At 34.1% G+C, this 26,767-nt stretch overlaps 1 protein-coding gene across 4 annotated transcripts in view; it reads left to right on the top strand.

Moving 5' to 3' along the window:
- Positions 1–26,767, top strand: part of MON2 (MON2 homolog, regulator of endosome-to-Golgi trafficking) — a 111,418-nt gene that overhangs the window by 44,491 nt on the left and 40,160 nt on the right. For all 4 annotated transcript variants that reach the window (XM_004381560.2, XM_023736117.1, XM_023736118.1 and 1 more), the window contains exons 9-24: positions 2,159–2,283; positions 2,697–2,836; positions 6,304–6,457; positions 10,362–10,594; positions 12,737–12,818; positions 13,669–13,853; positions 14,666–14,778; positions 15,149–15,253; positions 15,579–15,659; positions 15,738–15,811; positions 15,901–15,991; positions 18,538–18,639; positions 20,372–20,482; positions 22,091–22,266; positions 23,604–23,766; positions 25,379–25,672. In XM_004381560.2, coding sequence (XP_004381617.1) covers positions 2,159–2,283; positions 2,697–2,836; positions 6,304–6,457; positions 10,362–10,594; positions 12,737–12,818; positions 13,669–13,853; positions 14,666–14,778; positions 15,149–15,253; positions 15,579–15,659; positions 15,738–15,811; positions 15,901–15,991; positions 18,538–18,639; positions 20,372–20,482; positions 22,091–22,266; positions 23,604–23,766; positions 25,379–25,672 — 2,229 coding nt within the window. The remainder of the gene's footprint in view (positions 1–2,158; positions 2,284–2,696; positions 2,837–6,303; positions 6,458–10,361; positions 10,595–12,736; positions 12,819–13,668; positions 13,854–14,665; positions 14,779–15,148; positions 15,254–15,578; positions 15,660–15,737; positions 15,812–15,900; positions 15,992–18,537; positions 18,640–20,371; positions 20,483–22,090; positions 22,267–23,603; positions 23,767–25,378; positions 25,673–26,767) is intronic.

Below are 26,767 nucleotides of genomic sequence, written 5' to 3'. Positions count from 1 at the left end.
TGACTTATTTCACATAGCATGATGTTTTCAGGGTTCATCCACATGTAGTATTTATTATAACTTTGTTCCTTTTTATGGTAGAATAATCATAGATACTAATCTTAATACCTGTTTCCCTCTAAGTACAACCTCTTGGGGGAAAAGATTAACAGACTTACAATAGGGGCCCTCCATTTAAATGTTTGAGTACAATTCAGTGCCCTTAGCACTAGTTCTCTGATGAAGCTTTCACATTTTACAAGGAGGGACAAAGGGAGCACAAAATTCCTGACCTCTGGAGAAAGGCTCTCTTTCTTACTCCAATTTTAAAGTTTCAGTGACTGCAGTATAAATCAAGTGATTAATTGATTTTAGCCATTGTATCATAGGAGAGAAAATGATAATGTGTTTCAAGGCAGGTTTTATAGCATTTTAACTTCTTTGGCTGTGGTATACTTGATGTTTTTTGAGAGCCTTGATTATCTGGCCTCAAAACCTAGCTGATGAGCCTTAAATTCTACCGCTTTCACTCTAAAGAAGATGTACTTTTTTAATGACCTACTAATATTAAGACCCTTTAGTAGACACAGCTGTTGCTATTTGGAGTCACTGGCATGATTCTTCTTTTTTAGTTCTTTCTCTAAAGACCTTTACTTATGAAGGTTCATTTGCTTTAGAAAAAAAAAATTGATACTCTTTGCATTTGTATGGAACTTTATTATGTTTAGGGAAAGTTTTTTCATTCTTAGATTTTTCTCATTTGGTTTCTCAGAAAAGTGAGGGTACTTTTATCCTTTATAAGGAGGTTACATAGCGTGTTGTCATGCTCAAGGTTGATGGATGAAGAAGCTGAGGCATCTGATTTCTGATTTAGTGCTTTTCACCTATATCATGTTTAGGACAGTTACAGTCCTCTGCCTTATGACTTCACCAGTCATAAGTCGTCTAAGGATAAAGTTGTTTTTAGTCCTCCCTCCTTTATCCACATGGTTATAATCTGTTTTTAAGCATCCAGTTAAAGATTCTAAAGGCATTAAAAATACCAACCACAAAGACTTTGGGCTGAAATCCTCAGGGCCATTGTATATCACACATCCCTTGCGCCAAGTTATGGCTCTCTCATTCTGGGGCACCTACAGCTAAAACATCCAATAATCTAGAATCAGTTTGTCCTTAGGAATCTCAGCGTCCATTTAATTCTCACCTCCCAGAGGTCCTGCCGCATCCTCCACTTGTATGTAATAGAAACAATCCATTAATCTTTGAATAAACTGGTTGCTTTTTGTTTGTGCACTCAGTCATCATACATTTAATGAAAACTCAGAACATACTTTAAACACTATTATTAATTACAAAGAGCTTGCTAAGAAGATGATGTCTATATTAATAACAACAGTAATGATAGCTAATACTAGAGAGAAATTATGTATCAGGACAGGCCCTGTTCTAAGTACTTTATATACCTGACAATACTGCAGGTTCCTTCTCATTTTCCCATTAGAAAATATATGCTAAGCGACCTTTGGCTTATTGCCTCCTCGTTTCTAAAGCAGCAGGAGACAATATGGAAAAATGGCTGTGGTATTACTGAAAAGTAGAACATACAACCCCATCAGCAGTTTACATGACATGTGCTACCTCACAATTTGCAGAAATGGGGATGGATGGCATGATGGTGCACAGTGTTTCCTCAAGGATATTAACCTTGTTAGCACTAAGGAGCCCTGGTGGCGCAATGCTTAAGCACTTGGCTCCTAACTGAAAGGTTGGCTGTTCGAACTCATCCAGTGGCTCTGGGAGAAAGATGTGGCAATCTGCTTCCATAAAGATTACAGCCTCGGAAACCCTGTGAAGCAGTTCTTTTATGTCACAGGGGTCTCTGTGAGTCCAAATTGACCCGGCAGCACCTAATAATAACAATAGCAGTTCACTAATGTGAGTTTTCAGGGTTGTATTTAGAGAAACACTATGATTATTTTTACTGTTAACTTTTCTACACGCAACTACTTTTACCTTGCCTTTTTCCTTTTCTCCGCTCTCTTAGGACTTTTGATTTATTTCAAATCTAAAACATAGTTTAAAAATTGGTTTGTCCATGACACTAAGTTAAGAACAGGAATGGAATTTATGATTCTCTTTGATTTAAAGAAGTATTATCAAAAGAATTTATACCTTTTAGGTAACTGAATGTGAGATATTTCTTTCACTTCTGGTGAAGTTTCTGGATGCAGATAAACCACAGTGGTTACGAGCAGTTGCAGTGGAATCAATACACAGACTCTGTGTGCAGCCTCAGCTATTAAGGTAAAACCTCAGCAGGATTTTGCTAAATGGATAGGTTAATGTTTATGCTAGTAGGAAGAGTTTAAGTATTTATTCTCACATATCAGTGATTTCTAAACAGAGAAAATTGTATATTGTATGTATACAGAGAGGCAAGGGTGTGGGTAATAGAAAAGAACTGCAAGGTGGACACAGAGTGTGATTTAGTGGTTTCCATTCATCTGAGTTTACTGAGATAATATAGCCAAGATAATTTTTTTTAGAACTTTAACCTCAATCTAAGCCTTTGTTGTAAATTAAGAAAATCAGGTGTAATAAAAAAGTTTTAATTGTATAACTGAAACTGATTTATCAACATATTTGCTATGAAAAAATGTTTAACATTTTAAATATATTCAAATGTCTTTCCAGAAACATTTTAAATTATTTTGCAGGTCATTTTGTCAATCCTATGATATGAAACAACATTCTACCAAGGTTTTTCGTGATATTGTAAATGCACTGGGATCGTTTATCCAGTCGTTGTTTCTTGTCCCTCCTACTGGAAATCCATCTGCCACAACAAACCAAGCTGGTAAAGGCATATTCATATTTTGCTTTTTATATTCTGCCATAATTTACTATATTCACCATTCTGAGAGGTTATTTTGTAGAACTCTTGTGACTAGAGAAGTTTGGATTACTGAAATATACTGATAGTAAAGACCTTACACTTTGAAGAATAATTTGATCTCACTCAGACAGCTGTCTTCATTTCTTTTCAGGATACTTTTTTCTTCTCTGATATACTTTTAGTTTCTCTAATTACATAAGAACACAAATTTAGATACTAATCTTCATTTTAGAAGAATGTCCATTTGATGCCTCTTTATAAAGACCCTATGGGGTCTGTTAGCCGTCCTCTCTCTCTTTTTATTGTGGTAAATATATATATAATAAAACATGTGCCATTTCAATATTTTTTACATGGACAATTTAGCGATATTAATTATATGCATTGTGTTATGCAACCATCACCACTATTCATTTCCAGATTTTTTCATCACCCTTAACAGAAGCTCACTGGCCCCAAATCAGTGATGACTCCCTGTTAGTCTCTGTTAATGAAAAGGGTGAACTTGATTTAAGTTTGTTTGCAAATCAGTATATTGCTTGTTGCTTCCCCTTACCTTCTTTCTCTTCCACTTTGGTACTATCAATTCTTTTTAGTTTTTATTCTTATGTCTGATAAAAATGTTTTAGCAAAAGGTATATTATAAAAATTGTCAGTATTTTTACTTACTGGTAGTTTTAAATTTTTTTATTGTGGTAAAATATATATAACAAAACTTTGCCATTTTAAAGTGTACACTTCATTGACATTAATTACATTCATCTTGTTGTGCAACCATTGCCACTATGTATTTCCAGAAGTTTTTCATCACTCTAATTATTAGTAGCTTTTATACAAAAACAACAAATGTTGTTTTGGGGAAACAGGGAGACTCTGTAGTAGCCAAAATAGGGATTGATAAATTTCACCTATTTGTGTGATGTCCAATTCCTATAGCACAGGAAATTTAAAAAAATTGACCAGATGTTTGAATATTAACCAAAAACCAAACCCATTGCCATTGAGTCCATTCCAACTCATAGCGACCCTGTAGGATAGAGTAGAACTGCCTCATAGGGTATCCAAGGAGCGGTAGGTGGATTTGAACTGCCGACCTTTCAGTTAGCAGCCGAGCTCTTGACCACTGTGCCACCAGGGCTCTGTTTGAATGTTACTGACTTATAATTAAGTACAGGCAAACCTCGGCAATATTGTGGGTTCGGTTCCAGATGACTGCAATAAAGTGAATATCTCAGTAAAGCAAGGCACATAAATTTTTTTGTTTTCCAGTGTATATGTAAGTTATATTTACACTATACTATTGTCTATTAGGAGCCCTGGTGGCATAGTGGAAACCCTCCTTGGAAACCCTACGGGGCAGTTCTACTCTGCCTATAGGTTAGCTGTGAGTCAGAACCGACTCAGCGGCATCTAACAACAACATAGTCTATTAAGTATGCAGTAGCATTATGTCTAAAAAAAATGTACATACCTTAATTAAAAAATACTGCTGATAAAAATGCTAACCTTCAGCGAGTGATAATCTTTTTGCTGGGGAGGATCTTGCCTCAGTGTTAATGGCTGCTGACTGATGAGGGTGGTGGTTGCTGAAAGTTGGAATGGCTGTGGCAATTTCTTAAAGTAAGACAACAGTGAAGTTTGCTGCATCGATTGACTCTTCCTTTCACAAGAGATTTCTCTGTAGCATGCAGTGCTGTTTGATAGCATTTTACCTACAGCACAACTTCTTTCAAAACTAGAGTTAATCCTCTAAAAACTCTGCTGCTGCTTTATCAACTAAGTTTAAGTAATTTTCTAAATCGTTTGTTGTCATTTCCACAATGTTCATAGCATCTCAGAGAAACCACTTTTTTTGCTCATCCGGAAGAAGCAATTCCTCATCCGTTAAAGTTTGATCGCGAGATTGCAGCAATTCAGTCACATCTTCGGGCTCCACTTGTAATTCTGGCTGTTTGTACCACATCTATACTTATTTCCTCCACTGAAGTTTGAACCCCTCGAAGTCACCCATGAGAGTTGAAATCAACCTCTTCCAAACTCCTATTAATAACGATCTTTTGACCTCCTCCCATGAATCACAAATGTTCTTAATGACATCTAGATTGGCGAATCCTTTCCGGAAGTTTTTCAATTTACTTTGCCCAGATCCATCAGAGAATCACTATCTATGGCAGCCATAGCCGTATGAAATAGTAATAATACTTAAAGAATAAGACTTAGAATTAATCCTTGATCCATGGGCTGCAGAATGGATGTTGTTTTAGCAGGCATGAAAACAACATTAATCTCCTTGTATATCTCCATCAGAGCTCTTGGGTGACCAAGTGCATCATCACTGAGCAGTAATATTTCAAAGGAATCTTTTTTTCTGAGCAGTAGGTCTCAGCAGTGAGCTTAAAATATTTGGTAAACCGTGTTGTAAACAGATGTGCTGTAATCCAGGCTTTGTTGTTCCATTTATAGAGCACAGGTAGAGTAGATTTAGCTCAATCCCTAAGGGCCCCAAGATTTTTGGAGTGGTAAATGAGCATTGGCTTTAACTTAAAGTCACCGGCGCAGGACCAGGCAGTGTTTTTCTGTTGTACATAGGGTCGCTGTGAGTCAGAACCAACTCAACAGTACCTAACAACAACAATAGGGTCTTGCTCTGGATTAAGCTTTGGCGTAAGGGAATGTTCTGGCTGGTTTGGTCTTCTATCCAGACCACTAAAACTTTCTCCGTTTCAGTAATAAGGCTGTTTTGCTTTCTTATCATTTGTATGTTCACTGGAGTAACACTTAATTTCCTTCAAGAACTTTTGCTTTGAGTTCACAACTTGGCCAATTGTTTAACTCAAGAGGCTTAGCTTTCAGCGTATCTCAGCTTTCGACACGCCTTCCTCATTAAGCTTAATCATTTCTAGCTTTTGACTTAAAGTGAGAGATATGTGTCTCTTCCTTTCACTTGAACACTTAGAGGCCATTGTAGGGTTATTAATTGGTTTAATTTCAATATTGTCATGTCTCAGGGAATAGGGATGGCTGAGGAGAAGAGGAGAGATGGGGGAACAGCCGATTGGTGGAGCAGTCAGAACATACACATTTATCGATCAAGTTCGCCATCTTATATGGGCATGGTTTATGGCGCCCCAAAACAATTACAATAGTAACATCAAAGATCGCTGATGACAGATCACCATAACAGATACAATAATATTGGAAAAGTTTGAAATATTGTGAGAATTGCCAAAATGTGACACAAAGACGTGAGAAAAGTGAGCACATGCTGTTGGAAAAATGGTGCCATAGACTTGCTCAACGCAGGATTGCCATAAATCTTCTATTTGTAAAGAATGCAGTATCTGCGAAGCACAATAAAGCGAAGTGCAGTGAAGTGAAATATGCCTCCAGTAAATCGGTATCGTTGCTTTTGTCCCTTTATTTAATAGGAAACAATAACACAAGTGGCCCAGCCTCAGCACCAGCAAACTCAGGAATGTTGGGAATTGGTGGAGGTATTACTTTGCTACCAGCATTTGAATATAGAGGAACTTGGATACCTATTCTGACTATAACAATTCAAGGCAGTGCTAAAGCCACCTAGTAAGTAGTAGTTGCATTCTTTTATAAGGAATGATATTTTTTAATCCTAAAATTCTTCTTTCTGCATTATATTTAAAATTTTAGATCTAATATTCCTAAGGCACTTTAGAACCTGTTTTCTTTTGTCATAGTTTGAGAATTTTACCTAGGACTGTTTTTTTGTTGTTGTTTGTTTTTTGGTTTTTTTTTAAACTATTTGCAAACTATTAATAGCATTATAAAACAATGTATGATTTCTTTACCTAATATATAGCTTTTTGGTTAAGTATGTGGCTTGGTTTCAGACAACTTGGACTTACGCCTTGGTCTTCTGATAATAACTGAGCTACCTTGGACAAATTAGTTAACCTTTTTTTCTTTTCATTTCCACATCTGTAAGTGGGGATAATGATATATCTTCCTTTCAAGATTCTACCTGTGAGAAAAGTTATTCAAGTGCTTAAGTAGTCGCATATTTAGGTTCAACAGATGGAATTTTTAATTTTTAATTAATTAAAAATAAATTCATGGATTTCAGTGTAACATATATTTTCAACAATGTATTGTTGATTTTTCTTAAGTGTTAATGAAATGTAGTGCTTACAGAGATAAAGCAGTCAGTATTACGTGGGTTCAACATTACTGCAGTTACCATAGGATAGTTACTAGTGTATTTTGAATAATTGGTATCTGTAATTAAAACACTGTTCGTGTAATAGTCAATCAAGACTTTTAATGTGAAATAGAATCTCTGACTCGTTTAAATGATAAATGTATATGATATTTCAGTCTGCATCATCATAGTAATATTTTACCATGCAGCTTTATTTTTCCTAAAATTATGAAAGTATAGAATCATAGAAGACTGAAATCTTTTTAACTAAAATTCATTTTTCTTCTTAGCCATTATAAGATATTAAAGTTACCTAGTCTCATATAGGCTTTGCCTTGCTGTAAAATATATTATGGCTTGAGAATATTAAGAGTATCAAATTATAAAACAATCACATTTCTAGCACTGAAGGGAACATTAGTGATTATCTAATCCACCTCCCCACCTCATTTTATAAACTGAAAAAAAGCCTCAGCACACAGAACAAATTGCTGCCCTTGTGGAGCTTACGTTTTAGTAAGATAGTAAGGACACTAATAAACATATAATGTAACCTCAAGTAGTAGTTAAGTTAATTCCTTGAAGAAAAATAAAGCAAATTAAGGCGATAGGGAGTGACCAGGGCAAAGATGAAAACAGAAAGGGTCTCTCTGAGACAATAATACTGAGCAGACATATTATTAAAAGGAAGACGTGACCTTCAGTGTGCTTGAGGGAAAAAGAAAACAAAAAACTATGACAGAGTAAATAATTTGGCCAAGTTGTAGAATTGCTCTTTACTTAATAAAATAAAAGTCTGAAAACAAATTGCTTATTAATAATTTTAGTCACCATAATTTAAGAGACTTGGATTTTAAGTCATTCTACTACTAAATACCCTGATTTTGAGTACAGCACTTTATTTCACTTGATCTTAAATTTATGGAACTTTCAGGCAAGTTTAGACTAAATCTCACAGGTTTTTTTTTTTAGGGCTGTACATAATACGATTATTCACTTTTGAAATCATAAATAGCCAGAAAAATATTGGGTTCTCTTCTGTATATAGGTTAGTATGTTCACATTGGAACTTCTCCGTTGAATTTAGCATCTTTCATTCATTCATTGAATATAAAATGATTTTCGGTATTATTTTCAGTATTATCTTTGAAGGCATACATATAAATCTTGGTTGTGCATTCTTTTCTTTTATTGACTTCTTAAGTATGTAATAACTTGAAACCTTAAGAAGGATAACCAAAAAAACCCAAACCCGTTACCATCACGTCAAATTCTGACTCATAGCAACCCTATACGACAGAGTAGAACCACCCCATAAAGTTTCCAGTTTGTGGTTGGCAGATTTGAACTGCTGACCTTTGGTTAGCAGCCGTAGCTGTTAACCACTGCAGCCACCAGGGCTCCATAATACGCGTAGACAGAGATAACTTTAACATAAGTATTGGAGGCATTATACTCATTTGGATTTATTTCACTGTAGCTCCCTTAAAAGTTGGGCTTCTGACAGTTTTTGGAACTTGACTTTAAATTCGAATTATTTAAATAAATGGATTACATTTTACCCAAAATTATGTAGTAACTCTAATAAAATAGCACTGAAGCAATGAGGTAAGGTAACAACATGTGTGCTTTGTTTTCAGGTTCATGGTATAAATAAAAACAAATATAACCTACCTTTTCTCACAGTACTTCATTCCTCTTCATGGCTAAATAATATTCCATAGTATCACATTTTGTTTATCCGTTAATCAGTTGATGGTCATTTGGGTTGTTTTTACTTTTTGGCTATTATGAATAGTGCTGCTATAAACATTTATATACAAGCTTTTGTGTAGGCATATGTCTTCATTTATTTTGAGTATATGCCTAGAGGTGGAATTGCTGTGTCATATGATCACTCTCACTTTTTGAGGAACTGCCAAACTGTTTTCCAAAGTGACTGCATCATTTCACAGTCCTACCAGCAATGTACCAGAGTTCCAGTTTCTCCCCATCCTCATCAACACTTGTTATTATCTGTCTCTAATTACAGCCATGTAGTGGGTGTGAAGTGGTATCTTATTGTGGTTTTGATTTGTTTTTCCCTTATGACTAATGGGACCCCTGGTGGTGCGGTGGTTAAGAGCTCGGCTGCTAACCAGAAAGTGAGCAGTTCGAATCCATCAGCCGCTCCTTGGAAACCCTATAGAGCAGTTTTACTCTGTCCTTTAGGGTCACTATGAGTTGCAGTCAGCTCAACAGCAGTGAGTGATTTGGTTATGACTAATGATGTTGAACATTTTTTTCATGTGCTTATTGGTTATTTAGTTATAAGAGTTCTTTATAGATTTTGGATACTAGTCTCTTACCAGATACATGATTTGCAAAAATTTTCTCCCATTCTTGAGTTGTCTTCATTTTTTCAATAGTGCCAGTTAAAAAGTATTTAATTTTGATTAATCCATTTTATCTGTTTTTTCTTTGTTGCTTAAGCTCTCGTTATTAATCCAAGGTCATGAGGATTTATACCCATGTTTTCTTCTAGGAGTTTTGTAGTTTTAGCTCTTATTTAGGTCTAGGATTCATTTTGAGTTATTTTTTGTATATGGCATAAAGTAGGGGGTTCCACTTTACTCTTGTACGTGTGCATATCCAGTTGATCCAGCACCATTTGTTCTTTCCCTATTGGATTATCTTGGCAGATTTCAGTTTTAAAGTATTTAAAACCGTGATTTCCTGTTTGCCATGATTTAAGACAAAAGATTTGTCCTTCTTTCTGAAAGTTTTCTCCTAACTACGGAGTGGAAAGCGTTCTGAAATTGGAACTTGGTACATTGATGCTCTTAAGTATTATTCTTACCCTGCTGGCATATTGGATCTGAGATGACAGGAGAACTGGTATTTCACAGTAATACTTTTCCCCTGTGTGAAAGCATCATCCTTGTTACAGGATAGATTTGATTTTGTGGCACTTTATTTTGAAAGTCAGAGTTTGAGAAGTTTTATTATCTGGTAAGTTCTTGTACTATCCTGTGTGTAAGTCTTTATTTTGCCAGTATCAGCAATTACTGAAAATATTGGCATAATTGGGGAGAGAGGCAAGAAATAAATGATTAAAATAATTAGTTATGGCGGTGGTCAGGGAGGTCTGAATTTTTCTAGTCAGATCAGGAGAGTAGATCTCTCTTCCAAGTGAAACAAACTCAGTGATGTTCATTTACTTTTGCTATTCTGCTTATCTTAATTTTTACAGTCCATAAATTGGGGAAATAATCTTATATATTTTCATCTTTGTGACTTCTCATTAGGGTTCTGATTTTTTTATAATTTCAGCCTAGAGATGTTGGACAAAGTGGAGCCCCCAACTATACCGGAAGGTTATGCCATGTCTGTGGCATTCCATTGTTTGCTAGACCTCGTACGTGGAATAACTAGTATGATTGAAGGAGAGTTAGGGGAGGCTGAAACAGAATGTCAGACTACCACTGAAGCAGCTTCTTCACCAGCACAGTCATCAGAACAGCAAGATTTACAGTCAACATCAGATCAAATGGATAAAGAAATAGGTATAATACTATAATTCTGTATTTTTTCTTTTGAAATAATTTGAAATTTATTGAGAAGTTATAAAAATAATAGAGTTCCCTTATATCCTTCACCCTGATTTTCCAGTTAACACTGTGCTGTATTTACCTTATCATTCTCTGTATTTATATACATGTCGCTATACTTTTTTTCTGAATCATTTGAGAATAAGTTATCCTTTAATACATGTGTATTTTCTGAAAATAAGGACGCTTCCTACAGAACCACAATATAGTCACCATCAGAAATTTAACATCAGTCCAATATCATCATCTAACCCCAGAACCCATTCAGATTTTGCCAGTTGTCCCATTGATGTCCTTTATGGTTCAGGATCACATGTTGAATTTAGTTGCCGTGTCTCTGTACTCTTTTTCAGTCTGCAACAGTTCCTTAGTTGTTAATTGTTTTGTATGACCTTGACATTTTTTAAAGAGTATAGGCTAGTCGACTTGGCTTTATCTGATGTTTCCTCATAATTAAATTTGATTTATGCATTTTTAGCAGGGCTACCACAGAAATGTTGCTGTGCTGTATCAGGAAAAATACAGTATCATTTTGTGTCATTATCATTACTGGTGTGATGCCAGCTTTTATCGTTTGGTTAATATGGTGTCTGCCAGGTTTCTTCACTGTAAAGCTAATTAACCTTCTGTGGAGAAATACTTTGAGACCTTTACTATAAAACAGAGCTTTCCTTTCTCCTTCGTTTATTTTGTTTTGCTTATTTATTTAATGTTAGTATGGATTTCTGTTTTATTCAGAGGTTTACAATCTATAATTATCATTATGTATTTGATGCTCAGATTATCCCAGACATGGCTAGTGGGACCCCCTTTAAGACAGCCCCTGTGTACTTTTAATATGTCCCCACCATTCTTCCTGTCTGATACAACAAGATGTTCCAGGTTCATCTTGGGCTTTTCTTGCCCAGCCATGGAGTCATCCATTTTTCCAAGGAGCCTTGGCTCCTTTTAACGGAGAATCCAAAACCAAACTGTTGCCGTCGAGCCAATTCCGACTCATAATGACCTTACAGGACAAGAGGAGAACTGCCGCATAGGGTTTCCAAGGTTGTAATCTTTATAGAAGCAAACTGCCATATCTTTCTCCTGCAGAGTGGCTGGTGGGTTTGAACCGCCAATCTCTTTGCAGTCGTGTGCTTAACCACTAGGTGGCGCAAATGGTTTGCACTCAACCACTACCCTCAAGGTTGGCGGTTCAAACCCGCCCAGAGGTGCTATGGAAGAAAGGCCTGGTGATCTGCTTCCATAAAGATTACAGCCAAGAAGACCATATGGAGCAGTTCTACTCTGTAACACATGGGGTTGCCATCAGTTGGAATCAACTTGATGACAGCAGATTTGGTTTTTGATTATTTAGAAATGAACATATGAACAGTAGGCATATACACTTCTTGCTACTTGGTTAGGAAACATATGTATACATACACACACACATATAGGCACACATCTGTCTACCTTTTTAAAGTATCTGTTTATTTTAAATATCATACATAGGATCGTACCAGTTTCTCCAGTTCTAGTTCAGTACCGCAAGGTTTATATTAACTTTCCGTATTTGTAATTGCCTTCCCCAACAGTGAGAAACACGGCTTTCATTTTACTCAGTGTATTTACTTATTTGCTGAGTTCGCATTGTATGTAACCAATCTCCTGGCTGAGACAGCTAGTTAATCTGCACCCACCCTCAATCCCAGCTGGTCACGCAAGCGGAAAGCTTGGCCGGAGGAAGGGAGAAGGGAGTAAGAACTGATGTTATACATATACATATATATTTACTGATTTTTAAGTGCTTGACATATATGTATTTAAAGGTATATCAACCAGTTAACTTGTTTACAGAAGGAGCTTACTGTAAATATTTAAAAACAAATTAGTTTTAAGACTTCTTGTCTTTGGGGGTTGAGAACATTACATATAAACTTACGGATATATTTTAATACATATGTATATAAAAAAATACACAAATCACAAAAAGCTTTAGTATTTGGTAATTGAGTTGTTGGAGTATTTGACATAGATTTTAGAATTTGATGTATTGTCAGATATCGTAACACCTGTTACTATCATCAAGTATTGTTTCTTTTTTTTTTCTTTAAGTTAGCAGAGCTGTTTGGGAAGAAATGGTGAATGCTTGCTGGTGTGGTCTTCTTGCTGCACTCTCACTTCTTCTTGATGCCAGGTATTAAGTCTTTGTAAGTTTTATATTACACGTGGTAGTTAAAAACATTAAAGTGGTTTATTTAAATTTGGCCTAATAATATTTTTTTGTAATAATATTTCTTAATACTATTTTTTTATATGTATAGAACATTATTATTTTTCTACCACCCTTCCTGCATCCTTCCCTTGCTCTGTCTCCCCACCAGAATTCCTGTCACATTTTAGTGGAAAATACAATCCCAAACAATTACGGAATGCCTTGTTTTGAGACTTACTACTTTTACAATGATGATGAATTACATTATTCAGTTTCTTTGATGTTTTTATTCAGAATTGCAGAGTTTACTGACTTTTCAGTGCTTAATATTTTAAGTTAAATCTTTGAGGTTTCGACCATTTTCTTAAATACAGGTAGTCCCTGACTTACGTAAGTCAGTTCTGACGTAAGTCGAATACCTCATTTTATTTTTTTTAGTTTTCATTATTATTGCCTTTTATTATCTGTATCTTTATAAATCTGATCTTTATTTGTCTTTGGGGGTTGAGAACATTACATATAAACTTACGGATATATTTTAATACATATGTATATAAAAAAATACACAAATCACAAAAAAAGATGATCATAAGTGATTTGTCATAACTTAAATATATTGTAAGTCGAGGACTACCTGAATGTGTATTGTACATTGCTTTTACTCAGTTCATATTTTCAGATTTATGTTAATTGGTTAAAATTCCTTATTTATTATATCAATTTTGACAGTATTTTTGTGTAGATTTTCTTTAAGATTTATATAATATGTAACTCCATGTTTTGCAGCATAATTAAAAATAAATTAATCAGATTAAATAAAATATCTTTTCAGCACAGATGAAGCTGCCACTGAGAATATTTTAAAAGCTGAACTGACTATGGCTGCTCTTTGTGGAAGGCTGGGCCTTGTAACTTCAAGAGATGCCTTTATAACTGCAATATGCAAGGGTTCCCTGCCTCCTCATTATGCCCTTACTGTATTGAATACCACCACTGCAGCTACACTTTCCAGTAAATGTAAGACTTACTCAAATTCTTGTCATCTAGTGGGGTGACATAGTGTAGAGGAAAAAATTATAGAAATTCTTAGTTCAAACTTCAGCTGTTTCACTCACTGCCTCTGTGACCTTGGGAAAGTTAATATCCCTGAACCTGAATTTCTTCCATCTCTCTAAAAAAAAGAAAGAAAGAAATGGAGGTGAGGAAAAAATACCAGTTTTAAACAAGTTCCAATTTTAAATACCAGTTTAAATCCAATTTTAATAATAGTTGTAAGGATAAAATAAGATAAATCTGGAAGTTTTTTGTAAACTGTAACATACTGTTGAAGTGGTGGTGATGATTTTTTTAATGAAACTAATACAACAGTAATGCTTGCAACCACTTAGATTAGGCTAACATCCACATTTTTTTTTAATATTTTGAAAACACTCAAGTTTGTTACATATAATGTAAATATATTTTAATATGGTATTCAATTTTCAGACTGAAAATATGGGTGTTGGTCTCTGACTTTATCTAGAAAAGTATACTGGGGATACCTGTGTAAAATGCTTACTGTATTCTAATTTTATTTTACTTATGAAGAAATATACCAAAGTTTTGTAGTTTTATATGTTATATATCAAATTCTTTACTTAATATTTGCTTAACTTGTCTTGGTTTCTACACCTCATGAGTTTTTAAAATATTTGGTAAAAGTGCTGATATTTAAATAAACGTCACAGTTGAGCTTTATTCAGTCAAGTTGATATTTTTAAAATATAACATTGCTTTGAATGCAGGATGTAAGTATATGTTAATTATTTACGCTTTCCTTTGTGTTCTAGCGTATTCCATCCAGGGCCAGAGTGTTACGATGATAAGTCCATCAAGTGACTCTCACCAGCAGGTTGTGGCAGTGGGTCAGCCTCTAGCAGTCCAGCCTCAAGGGACCGTAATGGTAAAGTACTTGTTCTTTTCTTGTTGTTGCCAGTTAACTAAAAAGAAAATCTGTTGTACCCTTTCTTGGTATTTGTTGAAATTTATCATTGAACTTATTTATTTTCTTTTACCTGGATGACATCTACAAAAGATAGTAGTTAAAACTATGCAGTTGACATTATCATAACCCATTATGATAACTTTCAAGCCAATGAATTTGTTCTGTACAAAATCATTGCGGATAGGCATCCAAACCTATTTTCTTAATATTTTTATTTATTTTTTATATAAGAAAAAACTTTGAATATGATAATGCTGCTTTACAAGCTTTTTAATTTTCAAAAATTCCTAACATTTCTGCAAATATATGTATATTTTTTCATATATAGCTAACTTCCAAAAATATCCAGTGTATGAGGACTTTACTTAACTTGGCACACTGCCACGGGGCTGTTCTTGGAACATCATGGCAACTTGTCTTGGCAACTCTGCAGGTATGTTACAGCCTCTGAGTCAGAGAGTGGTGGTGTTTTTATATCTAAGTATTAACAATTAAACTAAGCAGTGCCTATTAGTGCTTTGGGCAGGCCTAAGGAATAGGCAGTAAGTATGAAAAAAGAGAAGGCGTAAAGGAAAGAAGATATGGCTTATATTGTAGGATGTGATCAAGTGCTTTTTATAACTGCTTAAGCTCCACTTCCTGTGCTTGGTATAATAAGTCTTTTGTATGAATTTTAATTACTGATTTTAATTTTAGTTATTAGAATTACTATGATTTTATAAATTTGTTTTGATACTGCTTTTTTTTTTTTTTAACAGCATCTTGTATGGATTTTAGGATTAAAGCCTAGTAGTGGTGGTGCCTTGAAACCTGGGAGAGCTGTAGAAGGACCCAGTACGGTAAGTCCTAGTTGTTCTTACCCAGTTAGAGCTTCCCAGAATGTTCCTGTGTTACATTTAATTTTATTCCTTTCGTAGGTTCTAACAACAGCTGTGATGACAGATTTACCTGTGATTTCCAATATACTTTCAAGATTGTTTGAAAGCTCACAGTAAGAGTCAGTTTTTTAAATTGATAGAAACATTGTTATTGTCTATATATTTTAAATCAAAATGTCTTATTACTTCATTTTTGTTTTAGGTATCTTGATGATGTTTCATTGCATCATTTAATAAATGCACTTTGCTCCTTATCCCTAGAAGCAATGGATATGGCCTATGGAAATAATAAGGTATGATATTTTACCTTTCTGTCTTAAATATGACACACTATTTAGTTAAATAAGTTATTCACCCTAGAATATCGTTACTTTGTAGACCAACCATACTTTTGAGTTTTTACCATTTATGGTTGTTATTTGTTGAGGAAGTTAAGAGGACATGTTTTGCCTTGTAATATATATTGCGATTTTAAGTTGTGTCCATTTCTTTTGTGTATTGAATATTTTTTTAAAGAATAATGCAACCCTATTTTTATAAATGAACTCTACAAAATGTCACGATTATTTGTAATTTGAAATATAAATTTATGATTGGGATTAATTCAGGATTTAAAATAAGTAGTGTTAAGTCAGTGTTTCAATTCCTCTTATCTGGGTTAGGAGGGAAAATAAGGAGCTAATCTTTTTTTTTTTTCCTGAAACTTATGATTCTCCTTTACTGTTTCTATCCTTGAAAACATCCATTGAAAATTAATTTTTTGCTTTGTCCATTGACTCAGTAAAACAGTACTTTTGAATATTGACATTCGAGAACATTTCTATACTCAAAGTATCATTTTCTATTTTACTTGGAAAGCACAGGAAAATTTGGATTTATTTCTATCTTAGGAATAATTATTTAAAATTAAATGCCTTCTACGTTTTAAAATGAATAAATATAGTTTAGTTTGACCATTTATGAAAAAGTGAAGACAACCCAGAACATGATTAAAAAGCTGAGAATGCAGCTTTATGATTTATTTAACATGTTATGGTAGGATCCAAAATTATGTTGTCTGCCTGGTCCTTAAATTGTAATTCAGTGTACTACGGCTTGTCATCTTGGCTCATGTGACTAATTTAAAGATTAGTCAAGAAAGTCTTGTTGGGTCAAAGTTTCACATTATAGCACATAGCTAGAGAATTCTGCAAACAGGTGAAGGCCTATGCAGATGTTTTATAGTTTCCTCCAAATCAATCCATTCTTAACCACTTTGCTACTGGCTCTCACTTTGCTGTACATCGAAGTCAGCTGTGGAGGTTTAAAGAAGTACAAATGTGAGGCCCATATTCAAGGCATACTGAATCAGCATCTTCAGGTGTGGGGCCTGGGCATCTATATATTCTTTTAAAGGATACACGTGATTATTGTACACACCCTGGTTCAAATTATAATAACACCAAGGTAGTAATAGGCAACATTTATTGGGAACTTATATATGCCAGGCACTTTCTAACTTGAGGTAGGTTCTATACTTTTAGGAGAGATTCTATGCTGATATTATTTCCATTTTATAGATTAAAAATAAAATAGATTCAGAAGAGGTAGTAAGCTACCCAAGGTTATATACCTATTAAGTCGTAGAGGTGAGATCCCAAGCAGTTAAAACTCCACAGGCAGCAGTATTCACCACTATATTGTCTCTAGAATCATGTATTTTTCTACCATAAAAGTTTTTAAGGTGCCTACAACATTAGCACATTCAGGAAGAGTCAGCCTGACTATATTTGTCTTAAAATCCCATTGTACTTGTTTCAGTGTACTGACTTCTACTAGGAAAGAAACATGTTCTTAGACATTTTCATATTAGATTTTTATTGCACTGGAAAAATGTTAAATATATAGAATAGTAAAAGATCCTTTCCTTTAAAATCATAAAATTATTATAATTTGCTGGATTTTTTTTTTTTTTAGTTTTCCTTTTTTTTAATGCCATGTCTCAGTTTGAAAAAGTTACCCATTAGAAAATATTCATGGCTTCAGTCAGCTGAATTTGCATTTAAGCATATTTTACCACCTTTATTAGTATTGGGTTAGAGATAGTTGCCCTTGGTTTTTTTTCACTGAAGCTGTTATTGTAACACATGGACGAAGTACTCTTATTTAGCCATACCAAAAACCCATTGCCATCGAGTCAATTCCAACCCATAGCAGCCTTAGATAGGACAGAGTAGAACTGCCCTATAGGGTTTCCAAGGAGCAGCTAGTGGATTCAAACTGCCATGCTTTTGGTTAGTAGCGGTGGCTCTTCACCAGTGTGCCACCAGGGCTCCAATTTAGCTGTATGTGATATAAACTGATTCCCTTTCTGGTTGTTGATATGCCAGTGACTTTAAAGAGCTGTTTTGTCTTCTGTCTCTTTTATTCTTCTGTCAGTGTCTAAAACTGGCTTCATTTTTTTTTTCCCCTGGTTCCTGCTGTCTCCTTTATTTTTTATCATACTTTGTGACATTCATACACGAAGCCTGGACATTTCAAAACTTCACTAATAAGAATGCTCTTTTCCCTTCTGGTCAGAATACTAGCCATTCTATTTGTCTGGTATAATTTTTGAATTTTGACTGTTTCCCTACTAAAATATTCTCTCCCTGACCAAATTTTCCAATTTGGGCCATTGTGGATAGTTGAGGGTGGCAGAAAGACTTGTTTCTTGGTAGCAGGTTTATATTTATTGCAGATTTTATATTAAATAATATTAATTACAGTCAAACTGTCTAGAGTATTCTCAGTTTTATTTACATTTGAAGTCTTCAAATTTTTCCTTATAGTATCAAAATGCAATATGTTTTCTCCCTAGGAACCATCTCTTTTTGCTGTTGCCAAATTGTTAGAAACTGGGCTTGTTAACATGCACCGAATAGAAGTTTTATGGAGACCTCTAACTGGCCACCTACTTGAGGTAACCTCTTTTTCTTAAACATTACATTTAATTTTCTATTAAGAACTGTTGAATGTCTTACCATTTGTGCATGTGCGATGATTAAGTTACCAAAATAAAGATATATACATTGAACTAATGATTCTGGATAACCATTTGAAAAATTAGCATTAACTTTTTCCCCCCTTTCCTGACCTCGTACTTACATATGTATATTTTATAAAGGACTAAAGTTGTATAGTAATTGGTTTGATGAGGGAGCAGTTTGCTTTTATTGACTGAAAATGGGTGATTTTTTGTTGTTGTTGTTGTGATTTAGGTGAAAGTTTACAGAGCAAATTAGTTTCTCATTAAACAGTTAATACACAAATTGTTTTGTGACATTGGTTGCCAACCCCATGATGTGTCAACACTCTCCGCTTCTCCACCCCAGGTTCCCTGTTTCCATTCGTCCAGTTTTCCTGTCCTTTTGTTTTTGGGCTGGTGTGCCCATTAGTCTCATATACATGATTGAACTATGAAGCACGTCCTTTACGGGTGTTATTGTTGGCCCTATAGACCTGTCTAATCTTTGGCTGAAGGGTGAACCTCAGGAGTGACTTCAGTACTGAAGTTAAAAGGGTGTCCAGGGGCAATACTCTCGGGATTTCACCAGTCTCTGTCAGATCAGCAAGCCTGGTCTTTTTTTTTTTTTTTTTTTTTTTTTTCAGTTTGAATTTTGTTCTACATTTTTATCTCGCTCTGTCCAGTACCCTCTATTGTGATCCCTGCCAAAGCAGTCAATGGTGGTAACCGGGCACCCTCTACTTGTTCTGGGGAAAATGGGTGAAATTTTAAAGTGAGAAATAAGAATGAAATCTCTGAAGTCTCCTCCAGCTGTTAGCTTGGGACCTCTTCATTCTTTTCACCATCTTTTGATCACCCTAGTTCTGGCTAGTTCTGAAACAACTTCAGGGTAATTGGGGCTGACAGGTGGGAGTAAATACTGCTCATTTACAGTCTTTGCTATGATTATGAGATAGCCGTTCTACAAAGTGAAAAACCTGATTGGTATTACTAGTTAAAGATAGTGCCAGTGAATTTTACGTGGGAATTTGTATTCTTTTGTATTCAAGTTGGGGTGATTTATAACAGTTGCTTCTTTATAACTAGCTGCTTCTGTCTGTACATATGTTTGTGTGCAGTTTAGGTCTAGGTTACCAGGCTCATTTTATGTTATTTTAGTAACTTGAGAAAGATAATATTCTCAGTAAGGAAAACAGAGGTACATGAGGGTTTTTTTTTTTTCATTTTATTGGAATGACTTTTATGAATCATCAGGGATATAGGCAGATTTCTTCATTATTGGACGTTCTCATCAAATGACAAAAAAACAATTTTTTTAAATTTTAGCACAGTATTTGATTGAAGCTCGATTAAATTAGGAACCTTAGTATCAGTTTACTTCTTCCATTTACTCTGATGACATATCATTTACTTTTATGAAATTCTTTTTTCCTATAACTTGTTTCAGTTTCATCTTTTTTTCTTGTCTCTCTATTGCTTCCTCTTGCCCCTTATTCAGAAGGTAAGCTTACTTACATTTTAGATATAATTTTTCTTTATATGGTATGAATATTTGGTATAATTTCAAAAATGTAACAAGAACAGAAAATATAACATTTAAATTTTTCTTTTCTAAAATTGATGTATGATTTGCATCTTAAGCATAAAAATTAAATATTTAATTTTTATTCAATGTGTGTACCTTCAGGTCTGCCAGCATCCAAACTCTCGAATGAGAGAATGGGGAGCAGAAGCTTTAACTTCACTTATTAAAGCAGGACTAACATTTAATCATGATCCTCCACTTTCACAAAACCAGGTAATTTGGTGAGACTCCTATCTCATTTTTAAAAAAGAATACTTAGTACAAAATCAATCTTGCCCATATATAATTCTTTTTTTTTAATCAAATGAGTGATATTCTAAAGATGGGTTTTTGTTACTTAATATTTTGTATGTAGGTCGTGGAACTCTTACAGAAGGCTGATATGCCTGGATATTTAGGATTGTCTTCATAATAAATTTTAAACACCTTCTGGTGACTGACACTGAATTAAGTTAATAAATTACCCTCTTCATTTAGTACTAAGACCAACAATTAAGCACTCAGATACTAACCAACCGAAAAGTTGATGACTTGAACTCACCCAGCGGCTTCACAAGAGAAAGACGTGATGATCTGCTCCCATAAAGAGCAGAGCCCAGAAAACCCTATGGGGCAGTTCTGCCCTGTCACACGGGGTCACTTTGAGTCGAAATCAACTCAGTAGCACCTAACAACAACAACAACAACTTAATAATCTATTTTGCTTTGGTCCTTACCTGTCTGCTTTTTTTTTTTCTGTCTCACTGTTCTTATATGGGAAGAAAGTAAGTGGTAGAAGATGCAAGTACAATAAAATAGATTTTTATTGTTGAATAATTTAAAAAGTTATTTTATACTTCCAGAGCTAACTTTGTGTCAGGAATTTTTTTGTCCTGACTCTCTTAATCATTCACGTGTATCTACAGAGTTTTAATAAGTCCATTAAAGTTTTATTATTCAAGACTGAGTAGAGCTAGGGCACTTAATAACAACCATTCTCATTATCTTATTGGATTGTAACTGTATTCTACAGATTCGCTCAAGAAATAATTATTGAGTACAAACTGTGTGTTAGGCCGTGTTTTTAGCTCCCACAGTAGAATGATGAACAAGACAGAAAAGGTTTGTGCTTCTCTAGAGCTTACATTTTAGTGAGTTTATAGTTTTCCCCACTACAATTTGAGTTTTTTTGAAAAGAAGAATCTTGTCTAGCTCAGTACCTGTCACATAGTGAGAGCTAATAAATGTTTGTTCAATTAGTGAACCAAATAAATGAATCCTTGAACAGAAGAAAGTTAAAATGAGGCAAGTGCTTTCAGATGCTGAAAGAAATAGACTGGAGTGCCTTTTATGCTCTCCAACATACTTCATCTTTGTTAATGTCTGCTGTACTTGTTCATTTTTATGGGTATTATAACTTCTTCTTTTTTTTAATCACACTTAAGAATTTTGAATACATGTGGTATTCATTAATAAAATAAATGAAAACTAATTTTAAATATTGGGAGTTTTCTGTCTCCACATACAGCTAGAAATATATTTCCTTCAGTGAGGTTCATTTTTATATGGGTTTATAGTTAATGCCTTTTAAAGTAAGGGTACTCCCTCATTTATCCTGAAATCTAACATCTTGAAGATTGGTTTTTATTTTCTCTTATTTTTAAAAAAAGAAATAGATGACAAACTTAACCTCTAATGATTACTAATAGAAATTAAAATAATGTTTATTTTAATAGAAATATTTCTATTTGCCAGAGTAGTCTGTGTGGAGTGAATTTAAACTTACAAAAAGTAATAACAACTGGGCTTTTTATCCTAATTAGTTTCTTGCCCTGTTTTCAGAGGCTCCAGTTGCTTTTATTGAATCCATTAAAGGAGATGTCCAATATTAACCACCCTGATATCCGACTCAAGCAGTTAGAATGTGTGTTGCAGATTCTGCAGAGTCAGGGAGACAGTCTTGGGCCTGGGTGGCCATTAGTGCTTGGAGTCATGGGAGCAATCAGAAATGATCAAGGGTAAGTATTTAAAATTAACATCCAAAAAGAGATACAGGTAGAAAGACTCTATTCTAAAATCTCGCATACTGGTAATTTTTTTTATGTATGCTTTTGCTGCCTAAGTCTAAGATGAATAGTTTTTCTTAACATTACTCGCAAGTGGCTATAGGGAATTTTTAGAGCTCACCTTTGTTTTAGAAGAATGGAGAATTTGCTGTTTGTTTTATGCTTATACCAGAATGCAAGATTCTTTCTTAAAGATAAATGAACAAATACAACAAATTTTATAAAATATTCAAATACAAGGTTTTATTTTGTTAAAATTAATATTTGGTAAGATGTGATATAATATTTAGGTCCTGACTTCTCTGCATATATTAGAAAATCTAAAAACTGCTTTAAAATGACATAGGTTTTCAAATCAATTGGGTAAATTCCTAGGAGTGAAATTGCTGGGTCATATGGTAAGGTTACGTTTATCTTTGTAAGAGAATGCCAAACTGTCTTCCAGTGTGGTGGTACCATTTTGCATTTTGGATTTTAGCCGTCCTAATAGGTGTGTAGAGTTTTCTCGTTGTTTAAATTTGCGATTCCCAAAGTACTCATTCCTTGCTGTTGACATTGCAAGTTACTTAACCTTTCTGTTTAAGTAGTTTTCTGTATAACCTAGGACATTGTTGGATGCAATGAATTAATGCGTATAAAACACTTAGGAAGTACATGATATAGTAAGCACACAGCGTTACCTACTGTAATTTTCATTTTCATTACTTTTCACCACCAGATTTTCTTTACAAAATAAAATAGTTCTTATTTTCTTTATTTGAAATTAAAAATTTACCCCCTTCTCACAGACTAAATATAAAATTTTATATTTCTTTGGATATTTAAATAAGATACAGAATAGTTACAAGAGAGTGAGGAACTCATTGTCATTCAGTGAGTACATCATGCATGTTTACATTTGCTAGACACCGTGCTAGATATTAGGGACACAGCGGTGAGAAAAGTGACTGTAGCCAACTTGCCTGTCTCATTCATTGCATAGGTTTTCTTGTTTTGACTAGTTGGTGCTAAATACAAATAGAAATAATATGGTGTTAATGGCATATTTCCTTTTCCCTTTTTTTAAGCTACTGTTTTTATTTCTTTACCTGTAAGTTTCTTTCTTTATTTTTGTTAATTTGTTTAAACATACTTTTTTACATTTATGTAAATATTAGAGTATTATATGACCTATATTAGGGAAGATTTTTCTTATGCAAATTTTAAATTTTATCCGGACTATTGTAAAGTATGTAAATTTTACTCATTTCTTTCTAATGCATCAGAATAAATTTCTTTTATGTTTTCAGAGAATCCTTGATACGAACTGCATTCCAGTGTCTTCAGTTAGTTGTGACAGACTTTCTACCAACAATGCCTTGTACTTGTCTGCAGATAGTTGTAGATGTTGCAGGTAGCTTTGGGCTTCATAACCAAGAACTTAATATTAGTTTAACTTCAATAGGTTTATTGGTAAGTATCATTGCCTTTCTTATAATAGTATAGCTTAGAAATCACTGTTATACAGTTGTGAGTGAATGCTAAGCAAATGTTCTTTAGACTCTATGGGAATTGTTTAAATGACTGAAATATCAAACATATCTTTCATGAAGGATTAAATGAAGTATTTGGAATAATGTTGCTATATTGAGCTGAAGTTTGGTTTTTGCAGTGTTTGTCATGAGAAGACTTGGTAAACAATTAAGAGTATATACAGGAAAAATATTCAGTTGACTTTAGAGTGAAAGTTAATTGATTTTCGATATTATTTTATTAGCAGCATTTTCATGTACTATGTATCTAGTAAATGAAGCTTTAGTAAAAGGCTCTACTATTTGCATAGTCCTATAGTGGAGCCCGGATGGCGCAGTGGTTAAGACCTTGGCTGCTAACCAAAAGGTTGGCAGTTCAAATCTACCAGCCGCTCCTTGGAAACTGTATGGGACAGTTCTACTCTGTCCTGTAGGGTTGCTATGAATCGCAATCAACTCAATGGCAACGGGATTGGTTTTTTTTTTTCGGTTTGGTAGCCTGTTGACTCTGTTTTATTAGCTATTAAGAAACAGCATATGATAGTGGGAGAGCATATACTCTGGAAACGTATATACCTGTATTTTAATCCTGCCTACCCCCTGTTAATTGTTAAATTATTGACCTCCTGAGCCTCATTTCACTCATCTTTAATAAAAAATAAATAAAATCAAAGTTATGGCATTAATATGACATGAAGTAAACATGTACAGAGCTGTTTCCAATATGTATTTGTTTAACAGTAATTGTTTAGAATCTTTTAAATGTATAACTCATAAGTTTTATAAAGTCAAACTTACTGCCCTCATAAGCTAGGTACGTTAATATTTTACTATTAAAAATATAATTACACAAATATGTATAAGCATACTTTGTATATAATTGCTCGCAAAGAGTGGCAGTTAATTTAATGTTGATTAATTACTGCTAGATATCACCTCCTTTATTTTACATTTATGTTCATAGATATTGGATGCCTAACATTTTTACCATTGGCATAATTATCATTAATTCATTTACTTTATTGTGGTTGAAAATTTAGTCTTAAGATATGTTTGGAGACAGTAATTGCTCTTATATAAAATTGTAAAATATTAAATATTAAGTATTCACTAACAATTTTGCTCGTTGTGATAATAGTATTATGGTTATATTTTTTAAAGCCTTTATTAGAGATTTAAGAATATGAGCATGAAGTAAATATGGCAAAATGTTAACAGTTGTTATACCTGGATGATGGGTATATCAGTACATTGAAGTTCATTATACTTTTCTCCCTGTCTTTCTGTATGTTTTTGAAATTTTTCATAATAGACAGTAAAAATTAAAAATTAATCTTAAAACTAGATTGTTTCCCTAAATTCTACTAAAATCAGATAGAAGCACTGTCTGAGCTAGAGATGTTTTCATTAAATCTATTCTACTAGGGAAAAGATTTCTTAAGTAATTTAAGTTTTATTCTGAAAGGTAAGTGGCCTTCTATTGCAAATTTAATTTATTGTGTGTTTAAAATAAAGTTATTCATAAAGTGATATTTTTCTACTTTACTTTTTAGTGGAATATTTCAGATTATTTTTTCCAAAGAGGGGAAACTATTGAAAAAGAATTAAATAAGGAAGAGGCAGCACAGCAAAAGCAGGCAGAAGAGAAAGGAGTGGTTTTAAATCGGCCGTTCCACCCTGCACCACCGTTTGATTGCTTGTGGTTGTGTCTTTATGCAAAATTGGGTGAACTATGTGTGGACCCCCGTCCAGCTGTTAGGAAGAGTGCTGGGCAAACTCTGTTTTCTACAATTGGTGCACATGGAACTTTGTTACAACATTTAACATGGCACACTGTTATATGGAAGGTATTGTAAAATAGCTTCAATTATCAGCTTTTAATTGAGATATGCTTATATACTTTTTAAATGAAACATTTTCCTGTTTTTTTAAAGAAGAATTTCCATGTGTTTGTGTATTACACAAAATAGAAAATATTAGCTTTCTCCTATTTTGAATTGTTCCTCACAGAGAACGAATCAGATATTAAAAGCCTCATCTCTGTTTCTGTTTTGATCACTTAATCTTGCTATCTCTAATTTCTTCCTCCTCCCTTCTCTTTTAGTTTCATGTTTTCCTGAATAGTAAAACCAGGGGTTGTTAAACCCCAGAAGGTAATCAACTCCTTAAAATAGGGTAGGAAGTTGTTTTTTTTTTTTTTTCCCCCCCTTTGAGGGCTACTTATATACATGTAATTCAAATATATAATTGTATGAATAAACGAATATCATTTACAGTGAAATTCACTTGCAGACTCACCAAACAAAAGTAACTTCCATGTGGTAAATTATACATGTTCACTCAATAAATCCACCATCCTTCTGTCAGTTTGACACACTGGTGGCTTGCTTGTTGCTATGATGTTGGGAGCTATGCTACTGGTATTTCAAATGCTAGCAAGGTCACCCGTGGTGGACACGTTTCGGGAGCTTCCAAACTAAGAGTCGGAAGCAAGGCCTAGTAATCTACTTCCAAAAATTAGCTGATGAAAACCTTATGGATCTAACAGAATATTGTCCGATATAGTGCTAGATGAGTCCCCAAAGTTGGAAGGCAGTACACAGTAGCTGCAACAACAGACTCAAACATACCAAAGATCATTAAGATGCAGGACTGGGCTACATTTTGTTCCATTATGCATAAGGTCGCCATGAATCAGAGCCAGCTTGATGGCAACTAACAGCAATTCATTAAATACACAATTTCATTTTTCCATTTTCTCCCCTTTTGAAAACTTTTTTAAAGTCAACAGCTTATTAGTGAGCGTGCCCTCATTGCTAAAAGGCTCTCCTTTTTTGTTGTATCTGTTCAATTTTAATAAAATTCTGCTTTAAATCCTTTCACTTTTTTGTATTTTTGAGAACATTTTTTGACAGTAGGCAATACAGTAAACCTTATTTGTA

This window comes from Trichechus manatus, unplaced genomic scaffold (genome assembly GCF_000243295.1).
Source record: "Trichechus manatus latirostris isolate Lorelei unplaced genomic scaffold, TriManLat1.0 scaffold00086, whole genome shotgun sequence".
Classification (NCBI taxonomy): Eukaryota; Metazoa; Chordata; class Mammalia; order Sirenia; family Trichechidae; genus Trichechus; species Trichechus manatus.
Note: the sequence above shows the minus strand (reverse complement) of the source record. Positions and strands in the feature narration are given on the sequence as shown.